Here is a 26,431-nt window from a genome sequence, read left to right as displayed (position 1 = left end):
TTTTTTTCCCTCTAAAACAACGTATGTGTTTATCGTTCTGCAGACATCAGTCTCAGAGTTGTCCATGGAAATCTAAATCATGGTATACATGTGTCATGACAACAGCTGCTCTCCAACACATGCTTGGTCCTTTTGGTACAGTCAAGACAGACTTACCCTTAGCAAAAAATATTACTTTTTCTTTTTTCTTTTTTAATTGTTATTACAGCACTCAAATCTACAGGCCTCAAAAAGATTCCCAAAAGAAAATGCATGTTTCCCCACGGATCTAAAAGCTGGATATTGAAAAAGTTGGTTTGAGAGAAAGCTATAGCTCTCTTCACATGCTGTGAATCACATGCTGTGGGTTTTCTCGGTGGTTTTGGGAGGGCAAGGGTTAATAGCTTAGATTTAATAGGAAACAAAACTTGCCATGGCTCATAAACATATGGCATAGCGGACACACCAGTCCCCTCAGCTCCTAGGAAAGATCAAAGGAGCCTTCATAAAGAGCTTTAAAGACAAAGGAGGTTAACAATCAAAGCTGGACAGGAGGACGTTAGATACTCATACAAACAATGACATTCCAGAAACCTGTCTGGGTTTTAACTTTAAATTTAGTATCTGCCCAACAGGCCACAGCTTGTTTGGTTCACATTGTCCAAGGACTTGCCAAGGGCTGAGCTCTACAATTTTTCACAAATGAAAAAGTGAAGTTCTCTCTAACTTAAGTTTCATTATTCTGCCCTTCAAAGTAGAGCTACAGTAAACAGCAAAATAAATTGAGAAATTACTAATAAAGAACAGTGTCATGTTTAGAACTGAATTCAGAAGCAATCTTTAATGGTAAATAACAAAGGTAAAAGACTGTAAAGACCTGATTTCATTAAGAAATTAACATAGATATTAAAAAAAAAATCACTAGTGTTTATGGTGTATGTGACACCTATTGTCACAGTGTCTTTCTTGAAAGTAGTGAGCATAAAGCTAAACGTATACCTTCTGAAGAAGAAAAATTAGCAAAATAATAATAATAGTAACAATAATACTAATAACAATAACAACAACGCAGTTGAAAACTAGCAGATTTCCAATATTAACTGAAGTCTCTGGGTGGCATCGGTAAAACAAATTGACTAATCTTATAAGAAAATTAAAATATAACACCACATGCTAAATTTACTTTATAATTAAATGTATTTAATCTATGGATGACACAATAATCCTCATCTTTCTGAGGCTGTATAATGATTTTAACCTAATTTAGATCTTCTCTTCCCATGATACTCAAGTTACATTACTATCCTCTTCAAAGGCAGCAAGACAAGTCAGAAGTCTCCACAGTAACATGCTATGGTGACTCCATTACATCACCCCTGCTGCCCTTTTGCCAGCTCCATTAACCCCAATGGAATCCATTAAGAGAGGTGTCACAGCTGGCAAGAAGCGATCCACCTGTTCATTCATCCAGAGCGCCCTGTTTCAGGATTTATTTGCAACATTCCCTCTTTAAGGACAGTAAGGTGCACTTGCAAGCACTCTGATGTGATGCTTCAGGACTCCATTGTCGCTAGCTATTTTAAAAGCAGGACTGAGAAAAAAGATTTTCTTCAGTAATTCCGGTGTATCATCAGTATGAGTTCAGTATGACTGTTAAGTCCTCATTCTGAAATTCCCATGATAACATAAATATACCCATGAATAATAAATTCACTCAGTATAACTTCAGGAAAACAAGCACATTTCTCAGGTTGGAAAAAAAAGAGAAGAAAAATGGCATGTCAGAGCATGTGCATCTTTTATGAATTGCTTTTATCTAGCTTTTTTTTCCTTACATTTCCAATCACAAGTCTTTTCTAGCCCTTTCACTGGATTCTCTCCCCACAAAAATACATTAAACAGCCTTGCTGGTAAGTCATTGACTCACCGCAGATGAAAGATAAAAAGGTATTACAGCTCAGGTGAAGAAAGGAAAGATGTGCAAATAATATTCCAGGGGTTCCAACAAAACAAAACCAAAACAAACAAAACAAACAAACAACAACAAAAAACCCTTAGTTTGTCAACAACTTTGAGCAACCTGGTCTGGTGGAAGGTACCCCTATCCATGGCCTGGGAGTAGGAACCAGACCATCTTTCAAGTCTTTTTCAACCATAACCATTCTATGGTTCCATGATTCTATGAACATAACCTATTTTTCTAGGACTTATTCAATCAGTGTGCTGCTCAGCATTCATCACGTACATTGATATTCATGTACAATGATTCCATGTTTTAAACAATTTTGTTCAATTAGGTTTAAAAAAATATAGTAGTAATTAAAAGAAAAGAAGCAGCAGCTGTAGTTGCAAACATGTATGTGACAATTTAAGGTATCATATACAGGTCTTTTTCCCCCTCATATGAGCTTCTGAAAACAGCTGCAGACAGACTTCTAGCTCAGGCATCTGCGCTTGTCTGGTTATAACTGTGGCGGAGAGAAACCTACGGTACACCTGAACAAACTACCTTGTGCACTTCCCAGTCTGCAGTGCCATGAAGCTCCACCGCAACTATGGTGATTCTATTTCTGGCAGTTAGTGTTTAAATCCATACACATGCAAGCTATTCTTTATGTATTTGTAAAGTCACTCTTTACATATTTGTACTTACTTTGGACCAAATTTTTCCTCAAGCCTAGCCTAGCACTGCTGCAAAACAGACCAGAATGGGTTTTTCCCAATGGGTATATTCCTGTTTATTGCACTACCTATGAAATCATTAAAAGTGCCATTTCTTTTGAGAAAGATAAGCAAAGACAAGAAAAGCAAATTATTAAAAAACAAACAAACAAAAAAAAAACCCACAAAAAAAACACACCCACAACTCATCTAACAAATACAGTAAGCACAGCAGATACCTTTCAGTATCTTACAAAAAAAGACTCATTCTGGGAGTTGGAAATACCCCAGCAAAAAAAAAAAAAAAAAACAAAACAACATGCTAATTATACTCATCTCAAAATCTGAGCATGAATGTCTGCCCTGCCACTTGCTATTCTTCTGTAAGGCCCATGGTAGAAGCAGCTCAGTGCAAAGCAGAGAAGGTCTGACAGGCTGCTCTTCCAAAACCTGCAGTTCCAGACATATGCTTTCAATATGTAATGGTATGTTGGCAGATCTTCTTCCAGGACCATATACCTCCTTTATCTTTATGATCCTGACTCTTTAGGCAGATTGCCTTGCAGAACTATATCACTAAGGTAACTGTGTCTTGCCTGTGCTGTGGAACTCTCTTCCACAGGAGGTTTGGGGAAAAGCCCACAGGGAGATGCTGCAGAGTGCCTGTTGCCTAGGCTGTGCATGAAGGCTCACTGTAGAATGCAAAGCCAGAAGTACTCAATACAGTTATACCCTCAGGTCAAAACTCTGGGCATTCATTAACCCTTTTTACACAAATCTTGATGCTGTCCTCCTTTAGCATACCTTTTAGAGGCAGGGAAAATAACTGTTAATTTTTCTTACAATAGTAGAGCTTAAAGGTAGTACTGACATTGCATTTTAGTTCCAACACAGAAGTATAAGGAGCAAGAAAATACCCTATAATCTGACCCTTAAATACCAAGCATGCATATTGTCCACCAGAATGAATTAGAGGCCAAGAAGGTGCCTTGTTTGTAATTTTTAGTATATCAGAAGGACTAATTACTGCATTAGAACCTTAGTCAAACACAGAAACAAGAAAAATGCTACTCTAACATTTAAAGCCTACAGCAAGAGACAGATCTGCTCTAAATAATAATAATAATAATAAAATAATCAAAAAGCCCAGTCAATCCCAGCTCAATGCCCCAGTGAAAACCCTGGTCCACCTGTTGCTGAGATTAGAATGTGGCTTGTATGCCCACTTTTTCACTGATATGGTACAAACACACAGTTGTCAAGGCTAAGGAGGGTCATGGATGTAACTGATCTAAGAGTCTTCAATACCAGAAGGCTCTAATAATCTAAATGGAGTACACCAGGGCAGACTGGACACAACATATGTGGAGAAGTGTACTAGTTCAACAAAAAAAGCTGGCATCATCTGACACCATTTCATGCTTCTCTGTAAAAAGTAAGGATTAGGACAAATAGCGCTGTCACCATACTCGGTGTTGCATTTTAATAAAAAAAGACACTGCATGTAGCCTTTACCCTACAGAACACATTTATGTGAGGGCTCTGTACAGCACTGACTCTAGTAATTCAGAATTAAGAGTATGTGGACATCATAACTAGAAAACAAAAGAATATGTACTTATAGTAGCTAACCCCTACATGTTAATAAAATTTTAGAGTATTTCTTATAAAAAATAAGAATATTTTTAATCTAGATAATACATTGAAAAATACAGGCATTCCAGCAATCAGATAGCAATTAGACAGTAAGACCTCTAAAGTTTTTTAAATAAGGATCCAGGAAGATATAAAAAATTAAAACATTGTTTCTTCCTGACAAGGAAAAAAAACAAAATCAAAACAATTGTTTAGGCAGGGTTAGATAATGCAATCCAATCCTCTATAAAAGAAAAGATGGAGTTATGACTTTGCCCAGCATGATTAAATCAGCAACCACAGACTAAAAGATTCCTCTTTTAAGTCTTACCACACTACATTTGGTTCTGCTTTGGAAACATGAAAACATGTTAGATCTCCATCTGCAGTTCAGAGCTCATATTTGCTCAGGGGAAGAAAATAAAAAAAAAAAAAAAAGGGGGAGAAAGAAAAAAAGAAGGGAAAAAATAAAGAAAGAAACAAAACCAACCTAAAACCAACAAAAAGACGAAACCAACCTAAAAACTACAGTTCCCTTTCAAGACCCAGTATTCTGAAGGTCTCTTCAGATCACAGGCAAGGCAGCTCCCCTCCTTCTACTATCCAACATAATTTAACACAGTCCTGGAGTTTGCCCTTCCTTACAAAGAGAACTGCAGAGGCCAAGAAATAAGTACGTAGCCTCTAGCCTTAATCTAGAAGGCTCTGCCAGCTCTCCAAGCTCTCCTCCACTTTAAATAATCCATAACAAAACAAATCCCAAGACCATAAGCCTTTTGACATTTTCCAGAAAGTTCATCACTTGCCTATTGGGCGTTTGTTTTTTAAACAACTCTTACAGCTTCAGAACTATTTTGGAGGTATTGAGGCAGGGCTGTAAGTAATTTATTTACTATTAATGAAAAAAAAAAAAAAAACAGAAAATAAAGCATACTTGAAGTATATGTCTCCTGACTTTAAACAAGTGAACTTGAACTTAACTTTCTTAAGCCTACTGTAAACCTGCTTCCTTCTACCCAGCTCCTCTCATGTCTCATTAAGCACAAAGTCATTGTCTCTTCAATTTGCTTGCCACTCTCCAGGCAGGCACAGCTACAGCAATTACCAGGCCCTGGTTCCCTGACCTGCTTTTACCATCCGCTCTAATCTCAATAGTCTGAAGGTCTAAAATCCAGCCTGCATTCCTGTTTTCTTTGTCCTGCCAGAGCCTCCCCAGCCAGAAGTGCATATTTCTGCATTCTTGTGTGTGTGCAGATGTCTGTTACTGGGATAATTAAAGGGAATTTGGGTTTTGACTGTCTGTGCCCTTAGGGAAGAGACAGTAACATCTGCTGCAGTGACTACTTATTTCTTATTTTTCTGAACAAGGGTTTTGAATTGTTTATGCTTCATTGTTCAAACACACAGATTGCATACAAATACAAGAAGGTGTAAGGGAAAAAAAGGATTGAACCCCCACCTAGATGAAAGTGGTTTCAGCGCTATGAGCACAGTTTTTATATACTCAGAATCACTTTTGAGTTGTACAGAAATTATGCAGTGACAAGTTACCAGCCATGATATACAATTACAGCCCCTTTGAGTTTTCTTTCCCTCATATACAGAAACAGCATGTAACTAGAGCCCTAGATCATTCCAGAAAAAAAAAACTGACAACAATAAAATCTACTTTGCAAAGCTGCAATAGCCAACTGGAAGAGATCTTATTAACTGCACCCTTTCCTCTTGTAAAGAAGTAACCCCTTGACTCAGATATTGTGTACCTGACGTTATAATATTTTTAAGTTATACAGTATCAGTCATTTAAGTATAGTAATGTGTTTAAAAATTGTAACTGAGTATAAGTTGCTAAGAACTGTGATTAAAAACTTTCAGTTGCCTGATCTTCCACACCATCTTTTGAACAACAAACCTAAAGAGGCTGACAAGCAAGCCGAGAGTGGAAAGATTTTCACATCCTGGTCAGTTTTAAAGCAAAAGCCCTACCAAGCTTTACCAATTGTTCAGATTAAGAACCATGAAAAATACATGCTGGCAGACTACCATGAAGAAACAACTGAAAAATAAGTAAAAAGGAGAACTAAAACTGAGTTTGGAGGGCTCAGTCCTGGAGCTTCCTCCATGGTGCATTTCAAGGCAACAGATTCACATTCGTCTACTTGCAGATTGCATTCAGCTGTCATTCTTACTCCGGTTTGTCATTCCATACATCTGTTCTCATTATTTTGTAATGGAATATTCATAAGTATCAGCCTGAATGACATTACCTTGACATAAACTCAAACCCACTGATATAGAAACAACAGTAGGGACCGCAACCTGCCCTCTCACTGTTTAGATTCTCCACTATCTCAGCTGTGGGAAACCACTGTCCTCCTAGTAATCATTAAGCTTTGTTTTTTTGAAGCTGTCAGAAGCAGATTTAGCAACCCTGCTCTTCTTGAATTGTGTACGTGGCTGTACAACAGACAGGAGCTCAGGGGCAGTGGAAGCTTAGAGGAGAAAATAAGCATAACAAAGACTTTTCAGAGAGGGGCTGGAGAAGGACAAGACATATTTCATGTGTCATGCTTCCAAGAGCAATCAAGGAGTAACTTCCGTTGCATTTCACAGCCAGGATGAGTTTTATGCATATGAGTAAATAGCTTAACATGCATTAGAAGAAGGAGTTCAGAGAGGAAGAGAGATCTGAAACAAATTTACTGTAGCAGTCTACACGTGATGGAACGGTTAACAGGTTGCACCAGTTCAAGTCAAGATTCTTACATATGAACACAGACATATTTGGCCAAAGTGGGAGGCATCCAGGCCAGAAACATAACACACTTGTATGCACAGTTACAAAAAACCCAAACCTAACAGTTTTAAGATTAAAGGTGATCAGAAGCCTCTCATCATATTAGAAGCATATTCAAGAGGAGATGGGACGAAGGATGATGTTCAGGTAAGAAGGCACACAAAGGTTTACAACATAAAAACACCAACAGTGCAGTGCTAATGAAAGGTGCTGAAGCAAAGATCCAGAGATCCAGAGAGTTTAAAAAAATTTTCAGGGAATGCTCTGTATCAATGACACCATAGTGAGAAAGAAGTAAGGCTAAGTTTACATGCTTTAAGAGACATGAAAGTCTGGATGATAGCATATGCATGGAAATACTAAGTTATGCAAGATTTAGATAGAAGGCATATAAGGAAAGACCAGAAAAATTATAGGAACACACTGAGGAGAAGACAAAGTTGGGGGGGAAACACAAGAATTATTATCCTGTACCAAACTTATGTTCCTTCTCTTTTAATATCCTGTTTGTGTCAGCTGCTTGTTCAAGATGTGCACCCCCCCCCCCAAAAAAAAAAAAAAGATATAAGGAGTTTACTGTAGACAGCAGTAGTATTATCAACCAACTATTAATATCTCAAATGTCTCAATCCAATTTCTAGAAGTGAGAAATGGTCTATACCTGGAACATATAATTTAAGAGGAGAGAAGGGGGAGAACACAAAGTAACCAAAGCAAAAAATCTAAAATAAATAAAATAAATAAAAAATAAAAGGGTGTGAGAATTCTGAGGAGAAATCAAAAAACATCAGTGAATGAAGGAGGACGAATCAAGAGAGACTTTTGCCCATTTTACACTATAAATCACCATGCAGATCACCAAGCGATCCAAACTTCAGGGTAGGGACTCATTCATCAGGATAAGCAGAAATGAGTATGCTACTATAATCAGGACTTTTTCTGAGCAGTGAAAACTATACTATGAAGTTCAGTTGTGTTTTGACGTGTGGGAAATATTACTTAATGCATGTGTGCTGGTGAAAGCTTTACTTTACCCTGAAGAGATAAAAAACCAGGAACTTCACCCCTCGACCAGCACAGAGGCCACACACTCTTCCCAGTGAGAGCAGGTCCCCCTTCCAGTTACCAGTCCTGGCCCTTGCTCTGTCTGTCTTCCTGAATGTGACACAGAGGGACAGACTGACCGCATAAGACACTTGACATCCTTAGTCAAGCCCTCTCTTCAGAGGGGCTCAGCCTTTCACATTTTATACTTACATGCTGGCTTTGGCAACCAGCCACAGAAGTAATTTTGCAGAAAATCGTGTTGTATGGTTATATAAAAACAGTATTTGTTCTCAACAAGGAGTTTTGTAAAGAAATCTGCTCAATTTTTATATATGTATTGCAGAGAACAGAAGCATAAAGCCAACTGCGTATACACAGTTATAATAAAGCCATGTTATTTTTGTGGAAAATCTCTATGTTGCAATTAGCACAACCTTGTTTCTGGAACTTACCATCTCGCAATGACACATTCCTATTTATGCTGGCATATGAACATACTAAACTTCTTTATTTTCATTGTTTTAGCATAATACAATTTCTTGATTCTATCACTTCTGCCCAAGACAGCTGATAAAGTATTTTCAGGTCTGAAGATATTTCATGCCAAAAATATAAAGACTGACAAAACAATTCATATTGTAACACAAAGGGCATATAAGGTAAAGCTTGACACTAATCTTGGCTAGAGCTCGCAGTCAGGACTTCAAAGTTGAACATACTCCCCCACCCTCTCCATTCCCCCACCACAAAAACAAAGAGATGCCTCAAGCCAAAATAGGAAAGTGAAAAGCAAGAAAAAGAAATGGAAAAACCACAACCCCACTAACAACAGAACAGCATTTCTCTTTGTAGATACTATGTTTGTTCGGAAGGGCACTGTCAAACTCCAGGTATATGTCATTATTTGTCATTATTATTGCTTTAGTCAATTTACTGTAGAGCTAGTTGTAAAATGGTGAGCTCCTAATTCTCAGAAATGGTAGAGGACTGCCATTTCTTCGTCCATAAAGCCTTTCAGAACAAAACCCAAAGTAAGCACTGTAAATGGACAGACAAGCTTGTGACAAGTCAAAAGTGTGGTCTCGTCTGAATGTGACAAATTGCCATGTAACACATACGTCTACCATGTTCAGCCATGCAAACAAAATCAGCTGCTATTCAGCACCCCATAGTCTTGTCAATGGCAAATGAGCAGCACCACAGAAGGGAGGCAGGAAAGAAAGCATGTGAAAAATAAAAATCACTTTGAAGCAGCACTGACTGCACTTCTCTACTTCCACCCATTCTGTAAAATAAACACAAAGTGTCTCTGGAAGTTTATTTAAGATATTAAGAGGGAAAATTAGCAAATTTTTTCCCTCCACACCTCTACGATCCCTTGAAATCATAAAGCTCCAGGTAAGGCCCAAGGGTGGGCAGGGATTTCCCAGACCTCTCAGACGATGCAACAGCCAGCAGAAAGTGACATTCAGTAGCAGATAGTAAGGGCAGGAGGTGCTACTGAGTGACTGAAAAGACAGGCACTGCAAATGCTGTGCAGAACCTGGAAGCAAAGACCACTGGAATGAGTCCTTCCAGAAACTGGTCACTACTAAGTATGAAAACAGAGTTGCCTAGGATCACAAATCCAGTAATTGCAATTGTCACCATCTTTCACAAACTAAGCAGTCTAGGTCACTTCAGGAGAAGTAGCTGAGAAGAACTCCATTAAAGCAGATTCAAAACAGAGCCATGTTGCTGCTGCTGCTGCTTTGAGAGGCCACGCAGACTGTGTGGGCTCCAAAAAGAGATGGACATGAATGGATTACAACAAGGCAAGTTAAAAAGGGCTGACTCGCATCTCCTTAGCCATGCAATGTTAACCAGCCATACACATGATCTTCCTCTTCAGTCAACATTCATTATCTTTGCAACATTTGCCACGTTGCAAAGCAGTTCCTGAAAAGGGAGAGAATCGAATTCACATGAACTGGCATGGAGATTATGCATAGAGAATTCAAAACATAATTTATATTTTGCCAAATGATTTAGAAACAACGGATATGCTACATTAATGCCTTTTCCAAGGGGTAGATCAGTAGAATGCTCACACTGACAGTTGTCAAGAGAAGAGACAATGGGTACCTTATATCTCATGAAAAAAAAAAAATGAAATACTGTCTGATGGGAAAAAAATTAAATAGAGAAAAATAAAATCAATAATGTGTTTTCCCTTGTCTCTAAACACACCAAAGCTTCTAGAAGATGACACAACTTCACTGCTTAGGAGCTCTATTTCTTGGTTGCTGATCTGTTCCTTTAACATATGTTTTACAACCTTTAAGTAAAAGTGCCCATCTCCATTGAAAATACATCTCTTTTGAAGACAAAGAAAAAAAGTACACCCCTCCCCCCCCCACCCCCCCCCCCAGATTTTACTTCTATCTGCTGTTTTGTATAGTTAGTGGAATTTGGCAGGAGCCTCTTCCTTATTTTGCTCCTTTGTTAACAACCAGGAAATTTAAAATGCTCCAAGCTTCCATATTAGGCCAACAGGGAAGAAATCAGCCATTGAAAGGCTCTGGAAAGGCTCATAGGACATGTCTGTGCAGCTCACTTGTCATTGCAGCCACTGCTGATTTTCAATTATCAGAAATGTATTACAATTACTAACACTCAGTAATAGTCTGGCACTTGGCCACAGTGCCAAAAGAACTGTAAATTGATGCATGCTTACTTTAAAATATGATCACTTCTGCCAAAAAGTCCTCTGCTTAGAGAATTCAGTCCCTTCCATATCCTGGTTTTTATGAGAATGCACACCAAAGACCCTGGGTGATTCAGGGAAATAGTAAGGGGATAGTACCCTTCAATCTTCAAAGCCATAATTTTTAAAATTAACAGTGAGCAGTTGAAAGTTGCCTTCCCCCAGCAGGTGCTTAGTCTCCTGTACAAGAGTAAAGGCAAACCTCATTTCATACAAAAAATATACAACTCGTGGAGAAATTATCTTCCTCCTTAAGAAGGGCTGGCTCTTGGCAGGACAGTGTGAGCAATCTCATAGTCCTATCATCTGGACAAACCAAAGCTGCAATATCTAACAATTGAATTTCCTTCACTGATGAATCATCCTTAAATAAAGAAAAACCCCAAAGAGGATAGTGGGTGGAAAGCAGTACACCTCAATCTTGCTGTTGAAGTTGGCAGGAGTTCTTTACAGGGTATTTTTGAAAACCAGTGGAAAGAGAAGGTAAAAACAGTAAGAACTGAGCAGCTTAGTAGACAACTACTATTAGTTTAAACAGTAGCTTGCAACAAGATTAGGGAAAAGAGAAGAGAGTACAAACAAAACTAAGTTCATACACCACATACCATTCTTCATTCAGCCCACGTTATTTCCTCTTGGCACATGTTAAGTGCATGCACTCCATGTACAAACCACATGATAAAATGAGCAGAGGGATGTACCGAGTCTCTATTACTTAGACAAACATCAAGTGAGGGAATTCTGTGGTGGTTAGATGACAAGGTTAAAAAAAATATATTTCTTGGGATTCCCGAACCAAAGAATCAAAAAATAACTATGCTATTTTTCTTTGCTGGTTAACCTTTAGTAGAAATGAAGGGTTTATGTTCATTTCTCATATGGATCAAGACATCTTATTTTTGAGCATGTTTATTCAACAGATAAGTTCTTTACAGCACAGCATGTATTTAAAATATCACTAAATATAGTTTCTAAAATTATGTCAACTTATGCTTTTTTGTTGAGACAGCATGACTCAAAATTCAAATTACTTTATAGGAGGATGAACAAATGAAATTTGACCCACAGCAGATGATCCTAGCTGCAGCCTCAATGTCAATTAAGTCATGTTTACAACCTCACTTTATTTCTGACAGAAAAGCCAAAGAAATTCAACTTTAAGCTGGTAAACTGCAGGACAGTCAATACTTTTATCTTCACACCTGAAATTGGGGTTGGGTCCATTTTTTTCCCAGCTTACCCTCACACACCTCTAAAGCTGTGATGGCCTCTTCAGGTCTACCTCACTGATGGGGTCTGCCTACAGCACAAGTCTTCAGCTGAGTTAGTGGCTTTCGACAGGCCTGAGAGTTTCAAAGTTCAGCAAATTTTTGGGGGGACATGACAGGTGGAGGGAGAGAGAATAAGTTGCCACTGTAACTACTTTTACACTTTCGGGTTGTTTGTTTGGGTTTTTTAATCTAATAAAATACCAGCTCCACAGAGAGCTACCGCCAAGGTTCTGTAAACCAGATGGCTAAGTGCTTTGAAACCTATGGAAATATTTACTCAGCTGGTTTGCTTTGGTTTTTGAGTAAGAATAGTTCCACTTTTATAAACAGTCATTGCTTCTCTTAGGCATCTTATTTTTGTAAACAGTTTGCCTATGATTTACCCCTTCCTGTTCCTATCCAGAGGAAATTTGGTTTTCACAGCCTTTTCCAACTGTTTAGGTTAAACACATGCCTTTTCTATATTGAGACTGTTTTCCAAGATGAAGCTGACCATCAGTAAACCCTAATTGCTTCAAAGAGCAAACATTTCATACCTGCATGCACATGAAAGCATATCTAGATTAATATAGATATTTCTATATATATGTATATAATTATAAGGCTCTATCTTTAATGACCAGCTTACTTCAGCCCCTTTTATTTCTTAAGTTATTTCAAGAATAAATTTGCACATTTTTAACATATGGGGAAGCATGCAAAGACCAATAATCTCACACTATGAGTCTGTGTGTTCATTCTGTCATGTGCACCTTGTTTCCTATGGGAAAACGCCCTATATGACATTTCTAGTGCAGCTGGACCAACAGAGAGTCTTGAAATCAATTCTTAACACCTATGAAACCTTAAATTTGAATTCTGCAGTAATACCCTATTCTAAGAAGTCATTTTATAACAATCACATATCTGGAGACAGAGGACTCCTCCAAAAGAAGAAACTTAAAAGACAGACTATGCATCACATAAAATACTGAACTGCATGCTACTGAGCTGCTCCTGTCAATCCATCCCATTCTCAGAGATCTGCTTTTATATAAATATTATCTCTATGATAGCTCCTACCAACTTTAAATAATGAGAAAATTTAAATTCCAGCTTCCAAGGAAGACACAAAGTGCCTTATTCTAGTCTAGGGAATACCTAAGACAACAGATTATAGAGCTGAAACATTTTCAGATCTACAATGGACTTTCTTATTTTAGTTTCTGGGAGAGAGAAAAGTTGCCTTACTCATTCCTAACATTAACTATGCAGATAAACAAATTACAATATTATTATTACTGCTATGTTTGAGAAACATAAAGATTTTTTTTATCATGTCAAAAATCCTTCGAAAGGGCACGCATCTCCCCTGCTTCTGCAACTTCTCTTTCCTCTTCCACCAGCAAACAAAGTACTTGAATAAAGGTTCTCAATTGGTGGGTGAAATTCCTGCCGTTTGGTATCAGGAAATATATCACAGTCTTTCAGCTAAAACTATTGACCTGGGAAAATCAGTGGTAGAAATAGTATATGTCTCTACAAAAGGTAGCTTGACAGGATCATCACGTAAGTGAGCAGTTTTTGATGGGCAGCAGGGAAGAAAGTAAGCTCTTTCAAGAGATACACTCCCTTTCCATATTTCACCATGACAACTCCTGGGGACTACTTTTTCTTTTTATTAGTTTTTTGCAGCTGTTGATCCATACGCTACACTAGACTCTCACTCCATTAGTTTTATTTAATAGTTTACACTCCATCTACCATGCCTCTCAAAGGAAGAGAAATCAAATAAGTACATTCTATTTTGGCACACCAGAACTACAAAAAAAGGCTTTAGTCAGTTATAAATAAAACAAAAGAGTTGATATCTCTGTAAAGTTAGTAGAGTTTACGAGCTTTAAAGTACCTACCACTCAGTAGCACTCAGCCTTGGCTGATGTTCAGCATCCCACATAGCATTTAGCTCTGGTGGATCTAATATTATTATAAGATGACTTTACAGGATAGTATTGCAGCATTCAAATCAAAGATTTCATAGCTGTTAACTGATTCCAGGACTCAGTCTAGCAGCACTAATAATGTCAATATATACAAAGGGCATTTTCCTATGGGCATTCATGAAACTGGTAAATGCTGTAGGAAGAAGACAGAAGTTGAGAAGAGGGATGATAGAATCCTAACCACTCCTACTGCAGGATTAATTCACAGAGGAGCTCTTCTCCCAGACATCTCTTTTTTCTATACTTTGATACCCCAAGTAGTCCATTCCTAGCACACAGGTTGAAAGACAGACTTCTTAGTCATCTTTTCCTTTGGTCTCATATCTTGTTTTCCCTTAACTAGCAGTCCTACAACTACAAGTCAATCACTGTGCGTCCACACCAGTTATGTTACCTAACAATTTATACTATATACTTCATTTCAAATATGTTTGTACATGTACTTTCTAAGAGTTACTGATGAATGCCTACAGATTGCTGTGGTCAGAATATTTTTATAGAAAGGAAAACTTTTTCAAGACATGCCAGTTCATAAATTCCAAGATATGTCATGGATATGTACTGATTAAGGATATTTTTACCACAAAGTTCAACAGGAAGCCTGGCATTAAAAATCTGCCTGACTATCATATTAACAGTCTGACAATAAATGCTTCTATACAATTCTATTTCCCACATATAGATACAGCAAAAAGGAATTGGTTTTGTTCAGTAAACTCTAATTGCAACACTATCTTTGGCTACATTAAAAGACGCAACTGGAACAAGGTGACAGAGGAAGTCTGTTCCCAAAAAGCCTTAGTATAGTAACTTAGAACTGGAAGGACATCACTAGAAATTAAATATTACAAAGAACAATAACAATCTAAAAGGTAAGATCAGGTTAAATTCAAGCTATTCTCATAAAGGTTGGCTGAATCAGACCTATAAACAAACACATTTTTAATTGAATTTCAGCACATGGATGAGTCTCAATTACTTGCTTTTACAGTTGCATATACAGTGATTCCCTTAGTTTGTGAAATTAAGCAGTTAAGTGCCAGAATTTTAATTGTGCTATTTTAATTTATAACATCGTGTACGTGTGTCATGATAAAAATAACATTTTAAACTAAATTATATGCACAACACAAATGCTAAGAAAACCAGATATTTCATCAGAATAAATCATACTACTTATCAATAAATGAGAGATAAAGATCCCTCCTTCATAATAGACTGATTGTTTGCTATTCCCAGGTACAGAGTGTAGCCACTTTAATTCATTCTCCAATATACTATAGAAAGGGACAGCTGGTACCATTGCTTCTATGAAACTATTAAAATGCCAGAACAAAAATACTTTCTGCAGAAAACACATTATTTCTCTAACTTTATGAAAAGAATGGAAACATTTTTCAGTTAAAATTCAATAAATCCTAATTTATTGGAACAAAAAAATTACACATGCTTTGTTAGAAAAACAGAAGAAATGCAAGATGTAATGTAATGCATCTCAATCCCTGCCTCCTCATAGCTACAAACTATTTGGAATTTGTTCTAAGTTGTGACGTTAATGGAAAGAACTCTCAATTCAAATACATTAAAAAATCAGCTAAGTTATTAAATGCCTCGGGTTTTTTTCAGACAACACCCTCCAAGTGTTCTTCACCTGTCCTCAGCTGTTCCACAGCTCCTCAGCGGTCCATCACAATAATCAAGACAAGAACCAGATGTATGAAGACTGGCTTGTCAAAGCAAGGAACTCATGGTGGAGCTCCAAAGCAAAAAGGCTGTATGTATGCGGTGCAAGCAGGGACAAGGTGACCAAGGAGGAATTTAGAAATACTATATGGGTATGTAAGGACTGTGTCAGGTTAAAGAAAGTTCAGTGAGAGTTAAGACTTGTATGGAATGTCAGGGGCAAGAAGAACAGCTTTTACCGCTACAATATAACGAAAGGTCAAAAAGGGAAAATAGAAGCCTGTTGCTCAATTGGGCAGGTGATCTAGTGCCCACAGACAACAGATAAAGGCTGAGGAACTCAGAGAGTTTGTTTCAGTTTTCACCAGCAATGTCTCAAAGGTATCTGGTGTTTAGCAAAGCGGTTCAAGAACTACCAGCTGCAGATGCGGCCTGAACCAAGGATGACTTGTAAGACCCGAACCTATATAAACCCATGGGGTCAGACAAGCTGTATCCACGGGCACCAAGATAACTGGCCACTCTTCATCTCTGAGAAGTCACAGAGATGAACAAAGGTCCTCAGAAACTGCAGGAACACAACTGTGGGAACTACAGGCCAGTCAATCTCAAATTCCTGGGACAGTTACGAATTTAGTCCTTTTGGAATGCACTTTTCTGGACATATGGAAGAGAAGAAGATGAGTGAGAACAATCCAAGGTGAAATCATTCCTGACAAACCCAATTGCCTTCTGTAATAAAATGACTATAGTTTTAATGATGAGGAGAAGCATGGGATGTCATTTATTGCAAGGCTTTCAACACTATCTCACTGCAAGTTAGGGTATTACAGTTTCTCTTCAGGTAGGCAACAAGATGGGCAAAAAGCTGGTTGGATAATCAATATGGCTGGATTCTCAGAGAGATGTTTATGGACCTTACTCTACCACGAGGCTAGTAACAACTGGAGTATCACCAGGGCTGATCCTCAGGCCTGTCGTGTTTAATACCTTAATCAATGAACAAGGGGAGGCAGAGTGCAGTCTGCAAAGTTTACAGAACACATTAAATTCAAAGAAACACTTCATAAGCTTTAGGACAGAGCTGCTGTCCAGAGAGACCCTGATAGGCCAAGAAGCTGCTCATGAAATTAAGCGTACACATGTAGCGTCCTGCACCTGGAAAAGAACAATGCCATGCAATAATTCAGGCTGGTTTTAATTACAGAGGAAAATGAGTAACCCAAGTTTAAATGACACATACAGCACCCAACTGTGAAGAAACTTTGCAAGCCTAGTTGTATTTAACTTGTATGGAATATAGTCCAGGTTACTATATAGTAGCACTGAAAGAATTTTTTTCATATACCATTATGCACTAAAATCAGAGGTTTCCATGAACAGATTACATAATCCTTAGCCAGTTTCTGGAGAAGTTTGTTTTTGCACTTGCCCCTTACCTTTATATGCAATAACTGGGTGCTCAGCTCTGTGGCAGTGGGTATCTTCTGTTGTTATTGGCTCCAGTATTCCTAATACACCAAATCCTGCCAACAGCAGTGCAAGGAGGCAGCTTCCTTTCATGGTGGTCATGCTGTCCTCCACAGCAGTCACTTCTTTTAGCTGGCTACTTTTCTTGCACACATGTGGGAAAAGTGCCTGGAATATACAAAGAAATATACTCAAGCACAAGAGAAATACCCACAAAAAAAAAAAAAAAAAACCCAAAACCACACAAAAAAAAAAAACACCAACCCAACAAACAAACAAACAAACAAACCAACCCAACAGAAACAAAACCCAAACAGTTTTTGACGTTTAAAACAAAAAAACGTTGTTTTTTTGGCTGTGTAGTATTTGACTCCTCAAAAGTATTCTATCAGCTGCTCCTCTAATTAATTAATGAATTTATCAGGTACAAAATTTAGGAATATTGATTTCTTTTATCACCCAGGAGGATTAAAAAACTGTTATTTATTCTCCCCTCTTCTATTTTAAAGTTTAATTTTATAATGTGTGTGGGAAAAGTAATGTTCTGCAACATTTTTTATTTTATTTAGACACAGAAAATGTATCTAAATTTGTGTTCCACATTCACTTGGCTCCACTGCCCCTTCATCTGCTTTCGTCAATGGAAAGAAGGTAAGGTAGGAAAGGAATTGCTCCTTCACATTACTGACTGTTTTGACAAAACAACAGCCTTAGAGCATGTGTTTCTTGCCTATCCATGGAGTATGTATAGCACAGCCTAAAGCAGTAGGACAAGGTTCACCTCAGTGCTTTGATGATATACTTACGCTTTACAGGAGGGAGGGGCACTGGTTCTGACATCCCTATCTGTTTACCAAGACTGATGACAAGGTTGTGCATTGCAGATCTTAGCACTGAAGACCCCTTTCTATTAAAATCCATACACCAGTCAACAATGGTTTTCCTTCAGTACCAGAATAAAGTTGAAGTTTCAACTCCCTGGTTTTACAAAACATCCAATAACTATATTTATTTCATAAGTAACAGAATATTCACAGCATCAATATAATTTTAGACCCAACCCAATTCCTTTAGTTTTATCATAACAAACATTCTAAGCAGCAACAACTTAATGCTGTGATCCAAAAAAACTTCCATCACTAGCAGATTTACGGAGTCCCACATCCTTGCCTGCTGACAGCACACAGTTATGAGACATCACTGCCTTTCAGAGAAGACTGGTGTTTTGAGACAACTCCATAATGGCAGAAATGTCATTCTGTTAATTAATGGAGCAATTCAGGGAAAAATAATAGCCAATATTGAGTTCTAATGCATTTGATCTCACTGAACTGCATTGTGCTGCTTAATTATGTGGAAATTTTCTATTTGTGTAAAATGAACATCCTAAACACGTGAAATAAAGGGCTGTTAATTAAAAAATACTGTACAGTAAGACCAAAGAGTTTTAAAAGCTCAGAAAGCAGAACATTTAGTAAATGTTGCTCCCTAACATTACTGTAGCACCAGCCATCATAAGATGAACTGCTCTTCTCTTACTACTTTATTTTGCTTCCTTTAGAAGCCTTCCAGCTAAGACCTGGACACATCTAATCCTTAATTTGAGGTAAAATAAATAGATCAAAGACGTAAAATATCTTAATACATCTGAGCGGTATATTAATTTGATAGTCAATTTTATCTTCTTTGGTATGTTTAATTAAAAAAAAAAAAAGGTGAGGAAGGAAGCTTCTAGGCAGTTAAATTCATACTCCTACCTTCCTAAGTAGTGCATCTTATGATGTCTTGTCGCAATATGAATCTGTCCCACAAATTGCTTGTAGCTCACAGCAGACAGTATTTGCTCATAGAAATTCTGTGCACTCACTTATATAGGGGTACAAAGCTCCTGTTCTAATGGTTTGATTGTTCATTTTCTGCAAGGGTGAGATTTTCAGTATTATGCGCTACTATTATCAAATTCAACCAGTTTATGTGGGTTATATCATAGCTAATTTATATTACTGACTTACAGATCATACAAGTACAATACTAACAGCTAGTTCTAATTCAGGTTCCTGTAAGATTATGAACGTGCATTTAGCAAAATCAAGGACCAATAGTGCATCACAGACTCAAAAAAGCCGTTTTTCTTAACAGAGTACAGCAGAAGATATTTTAACACTTAGGAATATGGTACTTCCCCTTTAAAGAAGTACAAACTTAATTTCTCTTTATTTGTAAAGTCTCAGAAATGCCCCTAAATGTGTGAACATAATGGATATAAATTAAACAAGAATAAAATGAAACATTTGTACTGGAAGCTAAGCCTTCTCTGTCTCCCTGGCTGTAAATGAAGACCCATGATCTTTATGTAACCAGGCTTCTATATCCCAGCCAAGTTTCAAAAAACAGCTCTAACAGCAAAACCAAAAAGAGAATCCAACTTCTCCAGAGATAAAGGAAAGACCAGTACTCTTCATACAGATACTATATCTGTACATATCTATGGACCCCATGGTTTCCATTATAAAAAGATTAGTCCCATGAAAGTCAGTAATCCTGATATTAATAAGGACTAAGATGTAAATGTTGACAGGTCTCATGTCTTGTATCCTGCAGGTATTGTGATGATTTCGTCTATCCCCTCTGTGTAGGACTCAGAAGCAAAGATTCCTTCACAACAATACCTTTCCTCAGCCTCTAAATCCAAACAGCATCCTTTGGAAAGACAGACTACTTATATGCCATAGTTAGTCTCTGATATAGTTGTTTACATCTATAGTCATGCTGAGGGAGAATTTGGGGGTCAAAGAATATTTTTGCTACCTAGTTGAACTCCTCTTGCTGCATGCATCTCACAGGGTAAAAATGAAGGTAAGAAACACTCTTTTCTCTCAATCAGAATATCCAAAGAGAAAGTTAGACTTTGAAGAAGAGACAAAAGAGGATATGGACGCACTCCTGATAATATATCTTAGAGATAACAGAGTCTTGGGTGACATGGTCTAGGGTGAGGCATCCCTGCCCATGGCAGGGGTGTTGGAACTAGGTAATCTTCAGGTCCTTTCCAACCCTAACTATTCTATGATTCTATAAGAGTTTGTTTCTCTCTACTTCGACTCTACCTGTTTAATAAAATGGCACAATACATTTAAGTGCATTAATTATTTTAGATGTATTAATTTAAATGTATTAAATACATTGCAGGGAACTGCAAGCAGAGCCTTACTTGCAACTACTCAGAGGAGAGTCTTCAGAGACCCTACTCAGACAAATGAACAGTAAATCAAGGTAGGAGGTAGAAACCTCATCCCAAGTTCTCACATGAGAAAAGGGCAAGCTTTAAGAAAGCAACTGGAAGAAACAGGAATTCACTATCCACTTCATTGCACTACAGCATGCACAGAAGGAGAAAGAAAAAGTCTGGAACTGCACTTAATACGCTGCTAGAGTAAAAGTAAAAATGAAAACTCCAATAAAAAAAACCTACAAAGACTTTAAACATGTACCCACTGCAAAAGCAGATGAACAGACACCTTAGAAAAGCTTTCAAAACCAAATCGTTTCCCACAGAATTTGCAGGGGTTAGATTTTTCCCTTCTGCATACCGTCCAGTAAGGACTGCTGTACAAGTTCCGTCTGCCTGAGACACTGTCTGCAAGAGCAAGCCCATGGAGACAGCACCTTAATTTTGTACCCATGCATCCCTGCAACTGAGGGTCAGGAGTCTTGAAGCAAGCAAAGAAGTTTCTCCTGAAATAGGCTCTTCTCCTTACTGAAAGGGCAACTGTGCCAAGAAGTGACAGCTAGCCTGGAGGGCAAGACATAAATGCCAAGAGAACCCTAAACATGAAAAGTTTAGGCTAGTTTCCTTGACTTCAGTATAATTTCCATATGCAAATCAATCTCAACAATTAAATACAATGGTGAAGTCAAAACTCTTCAAAACATACCCATAATAGTGACATGGACCATCTTTCTGACTACTACTTTTGGGGACTAACACAATGACTTTTTCTTTCTAGCACAGATCTTTAACCAGAATTTCGACAAATTGCATTTGAAAAGTCTAAAACAATCTGAAGATGCAAAAAGAAAAAATTAATTATGAAATGTAATATATTTGGACTTGATGACCTTAAAGATCTTTTCCAACCTAGTTGATTCTGTATAATCTTATTTCTATGCATAAAGGGCCTTGTGCACTTATTCTCTACCTCGTTCACTTTTTTTTAATCTAGCTTGCCTAGAAGAAATATGAATGAGACCCATTAGGTAAAGTTATTATTTTTTTAAAAGTGTTTAGTATTATATCAACAGTATTTGATGAATAACAATAAAATAAAAAAAAAGCAATTAAAGATTTTCTTATTTAGCTGAGCCAGCTAAAGATACCTATTTCTAAAAAGAAAAAGTGTGAAAAAGCTAAGCATGTGTGGCATGTAACTACTTCTGCTAGGTCCAAGCAGATTAATTTAGAGACTATTCCCTCCAGGAACCGAAGTCATATATTAAAAATGAAATAATCAGGATGTCAATATTTCTAGATTGGTTAAAATGCATTGTGTTGGAAGTACAATTTAACTCTGAATTATAAACTATGTTTTCTTTTGTTTGATTAAAATAAACAACTGTATTAATAGTTGCCACACTAACTGAAGGTGGCCAGCAGCAAAGATGTTTTCAACTAACTATCTTTGATGATTGTGTGCCAGTTTAACTGCACTTTAAACAAACAATGAAGTGAATTTATGTCAATATGAGTATACAAACAACAGAGTTTGGCATGGTTAAAATACACCATTTTCAGGACTGGTTCTGTGTATAGGCATCCACATGCACGCACACCAGTGTCTCCTCACACAGACACTACCCATGTATTTGTTGTAGGAGACTCATTCTACTTCCCCTGGGTACTTTGCTCCACCTCGTGATTTGCAAAACAGTACAAGCTTCATTCAAATTTACTCGTGCTAACTAACTACCCTGGATAACATGCAGCTTTATGCATGAACCTGAAAAAAAAGTACTTGTCTAATGAAACAGACTATACATTTTGTGGGTTCACTAGAAGAGAATTATGAGTCCAAAGAAAGCTTTTGTTCCATATTGCTACTGTACACACTTTTAAATAGTAATAATTATTTCATCTTTAGCCATGTCAATTTTATTAAAAATACCTTGTTTGTCTACTGCACTGCTAGTGGTACCATTTTACAATTTATTCAAATAATAGAACATTAGGTTGCTGCTGCAAGTGATGAGCAGACAGGGTGAATTGTTGTTACCTCAAAAAGAGCCCAAGCAGTTGCATATAGCTAGTAAGCATACAGAAAAATCAGGAAAGAGGGTATCAGCAGTTGTACGGTCATAAAACTGGAATACATGAACTATGTATGCTATGATGCAGCTCAGCCCCTGTTTCTGTAATGGCTCTTGATTTTTACTTTTTTTTTTTAAGCCAAACTCCCTAAATTCATACAAATCATTTAAGAGTAAGACTGCTAGAGAAAGGAATAATGTAGAAAAATCCCTGTCATCACACCTACCAAGAAATCTAGCTAAATTCTCAGGCAACACGTATGATCTCAATTCTCAGTCCTGGCAACACCACTAGTGACAAGCTCTGGAGTCCAGAAAGAAAAGAAGATGGCAGGGGGGGTTGACACATGAGTGCATCAAGAGGGCTGGTCCCCTCTCCTACAGTGAAAACTGTGAATGTTGAGTGTTAAAAGACATTCACATTTTACTATTTTTACCTAAATGAACTGTGATTCTTTTTTTAAATCACCCTTGTCCTCATAATATAGACACAAGGTGAGTAAATATCAAAATTAATTTAGATCTTGTTTCTAAAAAAAAAAACAGTTGTTTTTACTCTAGTAATTAATCCTGTTCCCATCAAAAGCGCAGATAAAAGCTATACCTCTTTAGAATACAATTACTTTGAAATACTTTCCTTACTCAGTATAGCATTAGAAAAACAATTTGTATATCACTCAGATACACAATTTGATTAGAGCAATAGCTCAAAGATCACCTCATTAAACATCAAGACAAGACTGGAAACTACAGAGCTTCTTCACTGAAATAATCCAGCCATATACTACCATGTCTCGTCACTGGACCCAGTAATGCAGACTGTTTGCTATGCAGCAGAGTAGCATATTCTAATTTGTATTCTCATAAAGTGAAAGTCGGCTTCAATTAACAAACTGATTACCCAGTTCCTTCAACATTTTGTTCATATTGCCATTCATTTCAGCATTGGCATGAATTTTAGGATCTGCAAGAGGCAGTCACCCATCAGCTGTCATTGACCAACGCACTCAAATATCAATCCTTAAATTCCTAGTGACATTCTGCCAAAGTCTGCTAATATCTGTAGCTGATGGTGACAACTCAGAAAAGAAGAATCTGTCATCAAAGCTAGTTCTCTAGTAGTGCTCAAAGAGCTGTGACTCTTGTGATTTACGCAAAGGAAGTACTGCTTCAAGAACAGTGGGCTGAGTGAAGCAACAAGTTTGTAATAAAGCCTCAGATCCCATTTATCACACCGTGGCCATGCCATGTCTGCCTCATCAGTGGCACAAAGCACCAGCGGACCACAGCTTCCTCAAGCAAGCACCAGCCAACACACAGGTCCACACAGAAAAGCACCGCAATCAGCTTAGATGTAAGAATAAAGCCACTCGGATCAGTGCAGCCTAGGCTCAAGTTCCAACAAAATCTCAGCTCTTGTTTTCAAATCTCTTTTTCTCTTAACTATCCCTTAGCTCCTCAACATTTTTGCTATCCTCTCAAGACCCAGATTCCCAACTCTAGTTTCCTTCCCCTTGCAGCTAGTCTCCTGGGTCAAGTCATCCAGAGCACTTCCCCCATCATTGCTTGGCACATTCAAACTGTGATCCTCAGTGTGGCCATCAGAAGTCAGTCTGATGCCATGGAAGGAGGGGTTCTCCTCATAAGACTTCAAAGCCAGGAATTTTAGCTGTTGCATTCTGTATAAATTGTGAAGAGGCAACACAGAGACTGGAGTTGCACATGTTGAATAATTAAGAGAGAAGATCATCACATCATAGATTATCACTGTAGCCATCTGGACATACTTTTTTATATTTGTAAACTGTACAGGAAAACATGCCAAAAATTGTACATGGATGTAAGAGAAACCAGAAGGGAGACAGTAACATAACAACTTTAAATAGCTGGGGTTTAAAAAAAAATCATATTCAAGCAAAAACAGCCATCTACCATTTTGTATGTCACCGTACAAAAGCACTTGATAGTACTCGGGATTTAGCTTTCATAAGGACATAATATGATAACTTTTTTAAAGCAAATTGCCAATCTAAAGGACAAACTGTACTGCTAAAACAAAACTATCAATGGATATTCTGCACATTAATACTAGGCAAACTTCCAAAATAAAGATTATATTTAAGTAGTTACTACTCAAAAGAATTGCTGGATGAGTTCCAAAGTGTCATGAAATGACTACTGTGACTGCCTGCTTCAGTTAAATAATACAGGCAGATTTATCCTTCTCATAGTGGGTTCATTCCTTCAGTTCTTTGATACAATTTTAAAGGGCAGTGGTTATTAAACACCTTTCAGGAAATGAATGGTGGCCACAGCTGACAACCAAAATACAGTGCAGGGGAATACACTTTTGTATGTCTTTGACATCCACTTGCCCCCATCCCACCATTTGCAAATGCATTTCAGACTCCATCCTCCTCTCTGCTCCCAGCCAATTACCAGCTTTTGATCTACTTCTTCCCATAAATAACCAACATAGCCACTCTTTATAGTATCAGCTTAAGTAACAGCAAGGTTTAGCAGACAGACATGAAGGAAAGGGAGAGGTGAGGCAGCTCAGAGCTCCCAACCCACATGACTGCTATAGAACACTTATGTTCCCTGACAATTTATACATAGCTTTTTTAACAGGGTAAGCACTCAAAAGACCCACTCATTTCATCAAGCTTCTGGATTCCTTCTTCAGTTCTTGGATAAGCAATAAAGTATCCTTCAGAGAATACTTTCGTGTACTGATCCATCCAATGTCTCTGGCACAGGGTAAACAGGCTACTATCTCACTTTCCTTGCTATTTAACATTACCACTGCAAAGATGACAATTTAGATTTTTTTTATACATCGGCTAAAGTTTCCCCACACACTTATGAAGATTTAATACACAAAGGAAAGCCCTGTTTAATGCTCCTTCTAACCTCACAATTAAACCCCCTTGCTTATATGCAATAGTGCTCAAAGAGGACCCACAAATCTACATGACTTTCTTCCATACTATAAGATTTTGCTTTTTTTTTTTCTTTTTTACATACTTTTGCATTTAGATCTCTGATTCAGTTGAGAACTGCAACAGCAAAATCACACAACTCCTTTCTGTGCCACATTCAGCTGCATTGATATCCAGATAATTCAGAGACATCATACAAACATGCCTCTTTTTAATTAGGAGCATTAACTGTGTGGCTAATCATGCTGTCTTGAATATGTCCATCAGAAACCCTGACAAAGCTATCAGAATCCTGGAATAAGAAGCCTGAAGGGGAAATCATGTCGTCTGTTAGATCTTTCTGAAAGTTCATCTGCCTTTTGTTAGTTGTTCACTAAATCCTGAATCCAGATACAGATATTCCACACCTTTTATGAAAGATAATAAATTCTTTGTTAAAAAAAAAAAGGTAAAATTAAAAGTAATAGAAAGTCTAGAGATTTTCAAAGACTATTCTAAAGCTCAAAGATCCAATCTTTCAGAGTCTTCTAAAACAAAAGGCAAAGTTCAAAATGAATACAATGCTTATACTTAAAACCCCATGTATTCACATACAAAGGTTTCACATGTGAGGAACATATCTGCACATGCTTGAACTTCCTGTCAATACAAGCTTGCTTATTTTTTTGCTATATCCTAAGACATGACAGGGAAAGGTAAAGAAAAAGGGAAAAAAAAAAAAAGAAAAAAAATCTTTCCAAAGAGAATAAATCATAGCTATATTTTCTTCCTCCAACACTACTGTTAAAAATTTAAGTTCCATTTTAAGTCTATTTGAAAGTAATAAAATTTGGCACAACAGAAATCATGTACTATCTAGTAGAAAGCACCTGATGAAGCTGTCAAACAACAAATAAGGAGATGTCAAATAACTT

General features: G+C 37.5%; 1 protein-coding gene across 18 annotated transcripts in view; it reads right to left on the bottom strand.

The window, feature by feature from the left end:
* Positions 1-26,431, bottom strand: part of SEMA5A (semaphorin 5A) — a 326,978-nt gene that overhangs the window by 211,173 nt on the left and 89,374 nt on the right. For 17 of the 18 annotated variants that reach the window (XM_065667646.1, XM_065667638.1, XM_065667640.1 and 14 more), the window contains one exon: positions 17,241-17,439. In XM_065667646.1, coding sequence (XP_065523718.1) covers positions 17,241-17,373 — 133 coding nt within the window. In that variant the 5' untranslated portion in view covers positions 17,374-17,439. Of the gene's footprint in view, positions 1-17,240; positions 17,440-19,028; positions 19,095-26,431 lie in introns of those variants that run through there. The other variant, XM_065667654.1, reaches the window with a different exon arrangement.

Source organism: Lathamus discolor, chromosome 2, assembly GCF_037157495.1.
Source record: "Lathamus discolor isolate bLatDis1 chromosome 2, bLatDis1.hap1, whole genome shotgun sequence".
Classification (NCBI taxonomy): domain Eukaryota; kingdom Metazoa; phylum Chordata; class Aves; order Psittaciformes; family Psittacidae; genus Lathamus; species Lathamus discolor.
Note: the sequence above shows the minus strand (reverse complement) of the source record. Positions and strands in the feature narration are given on the sequence as shown.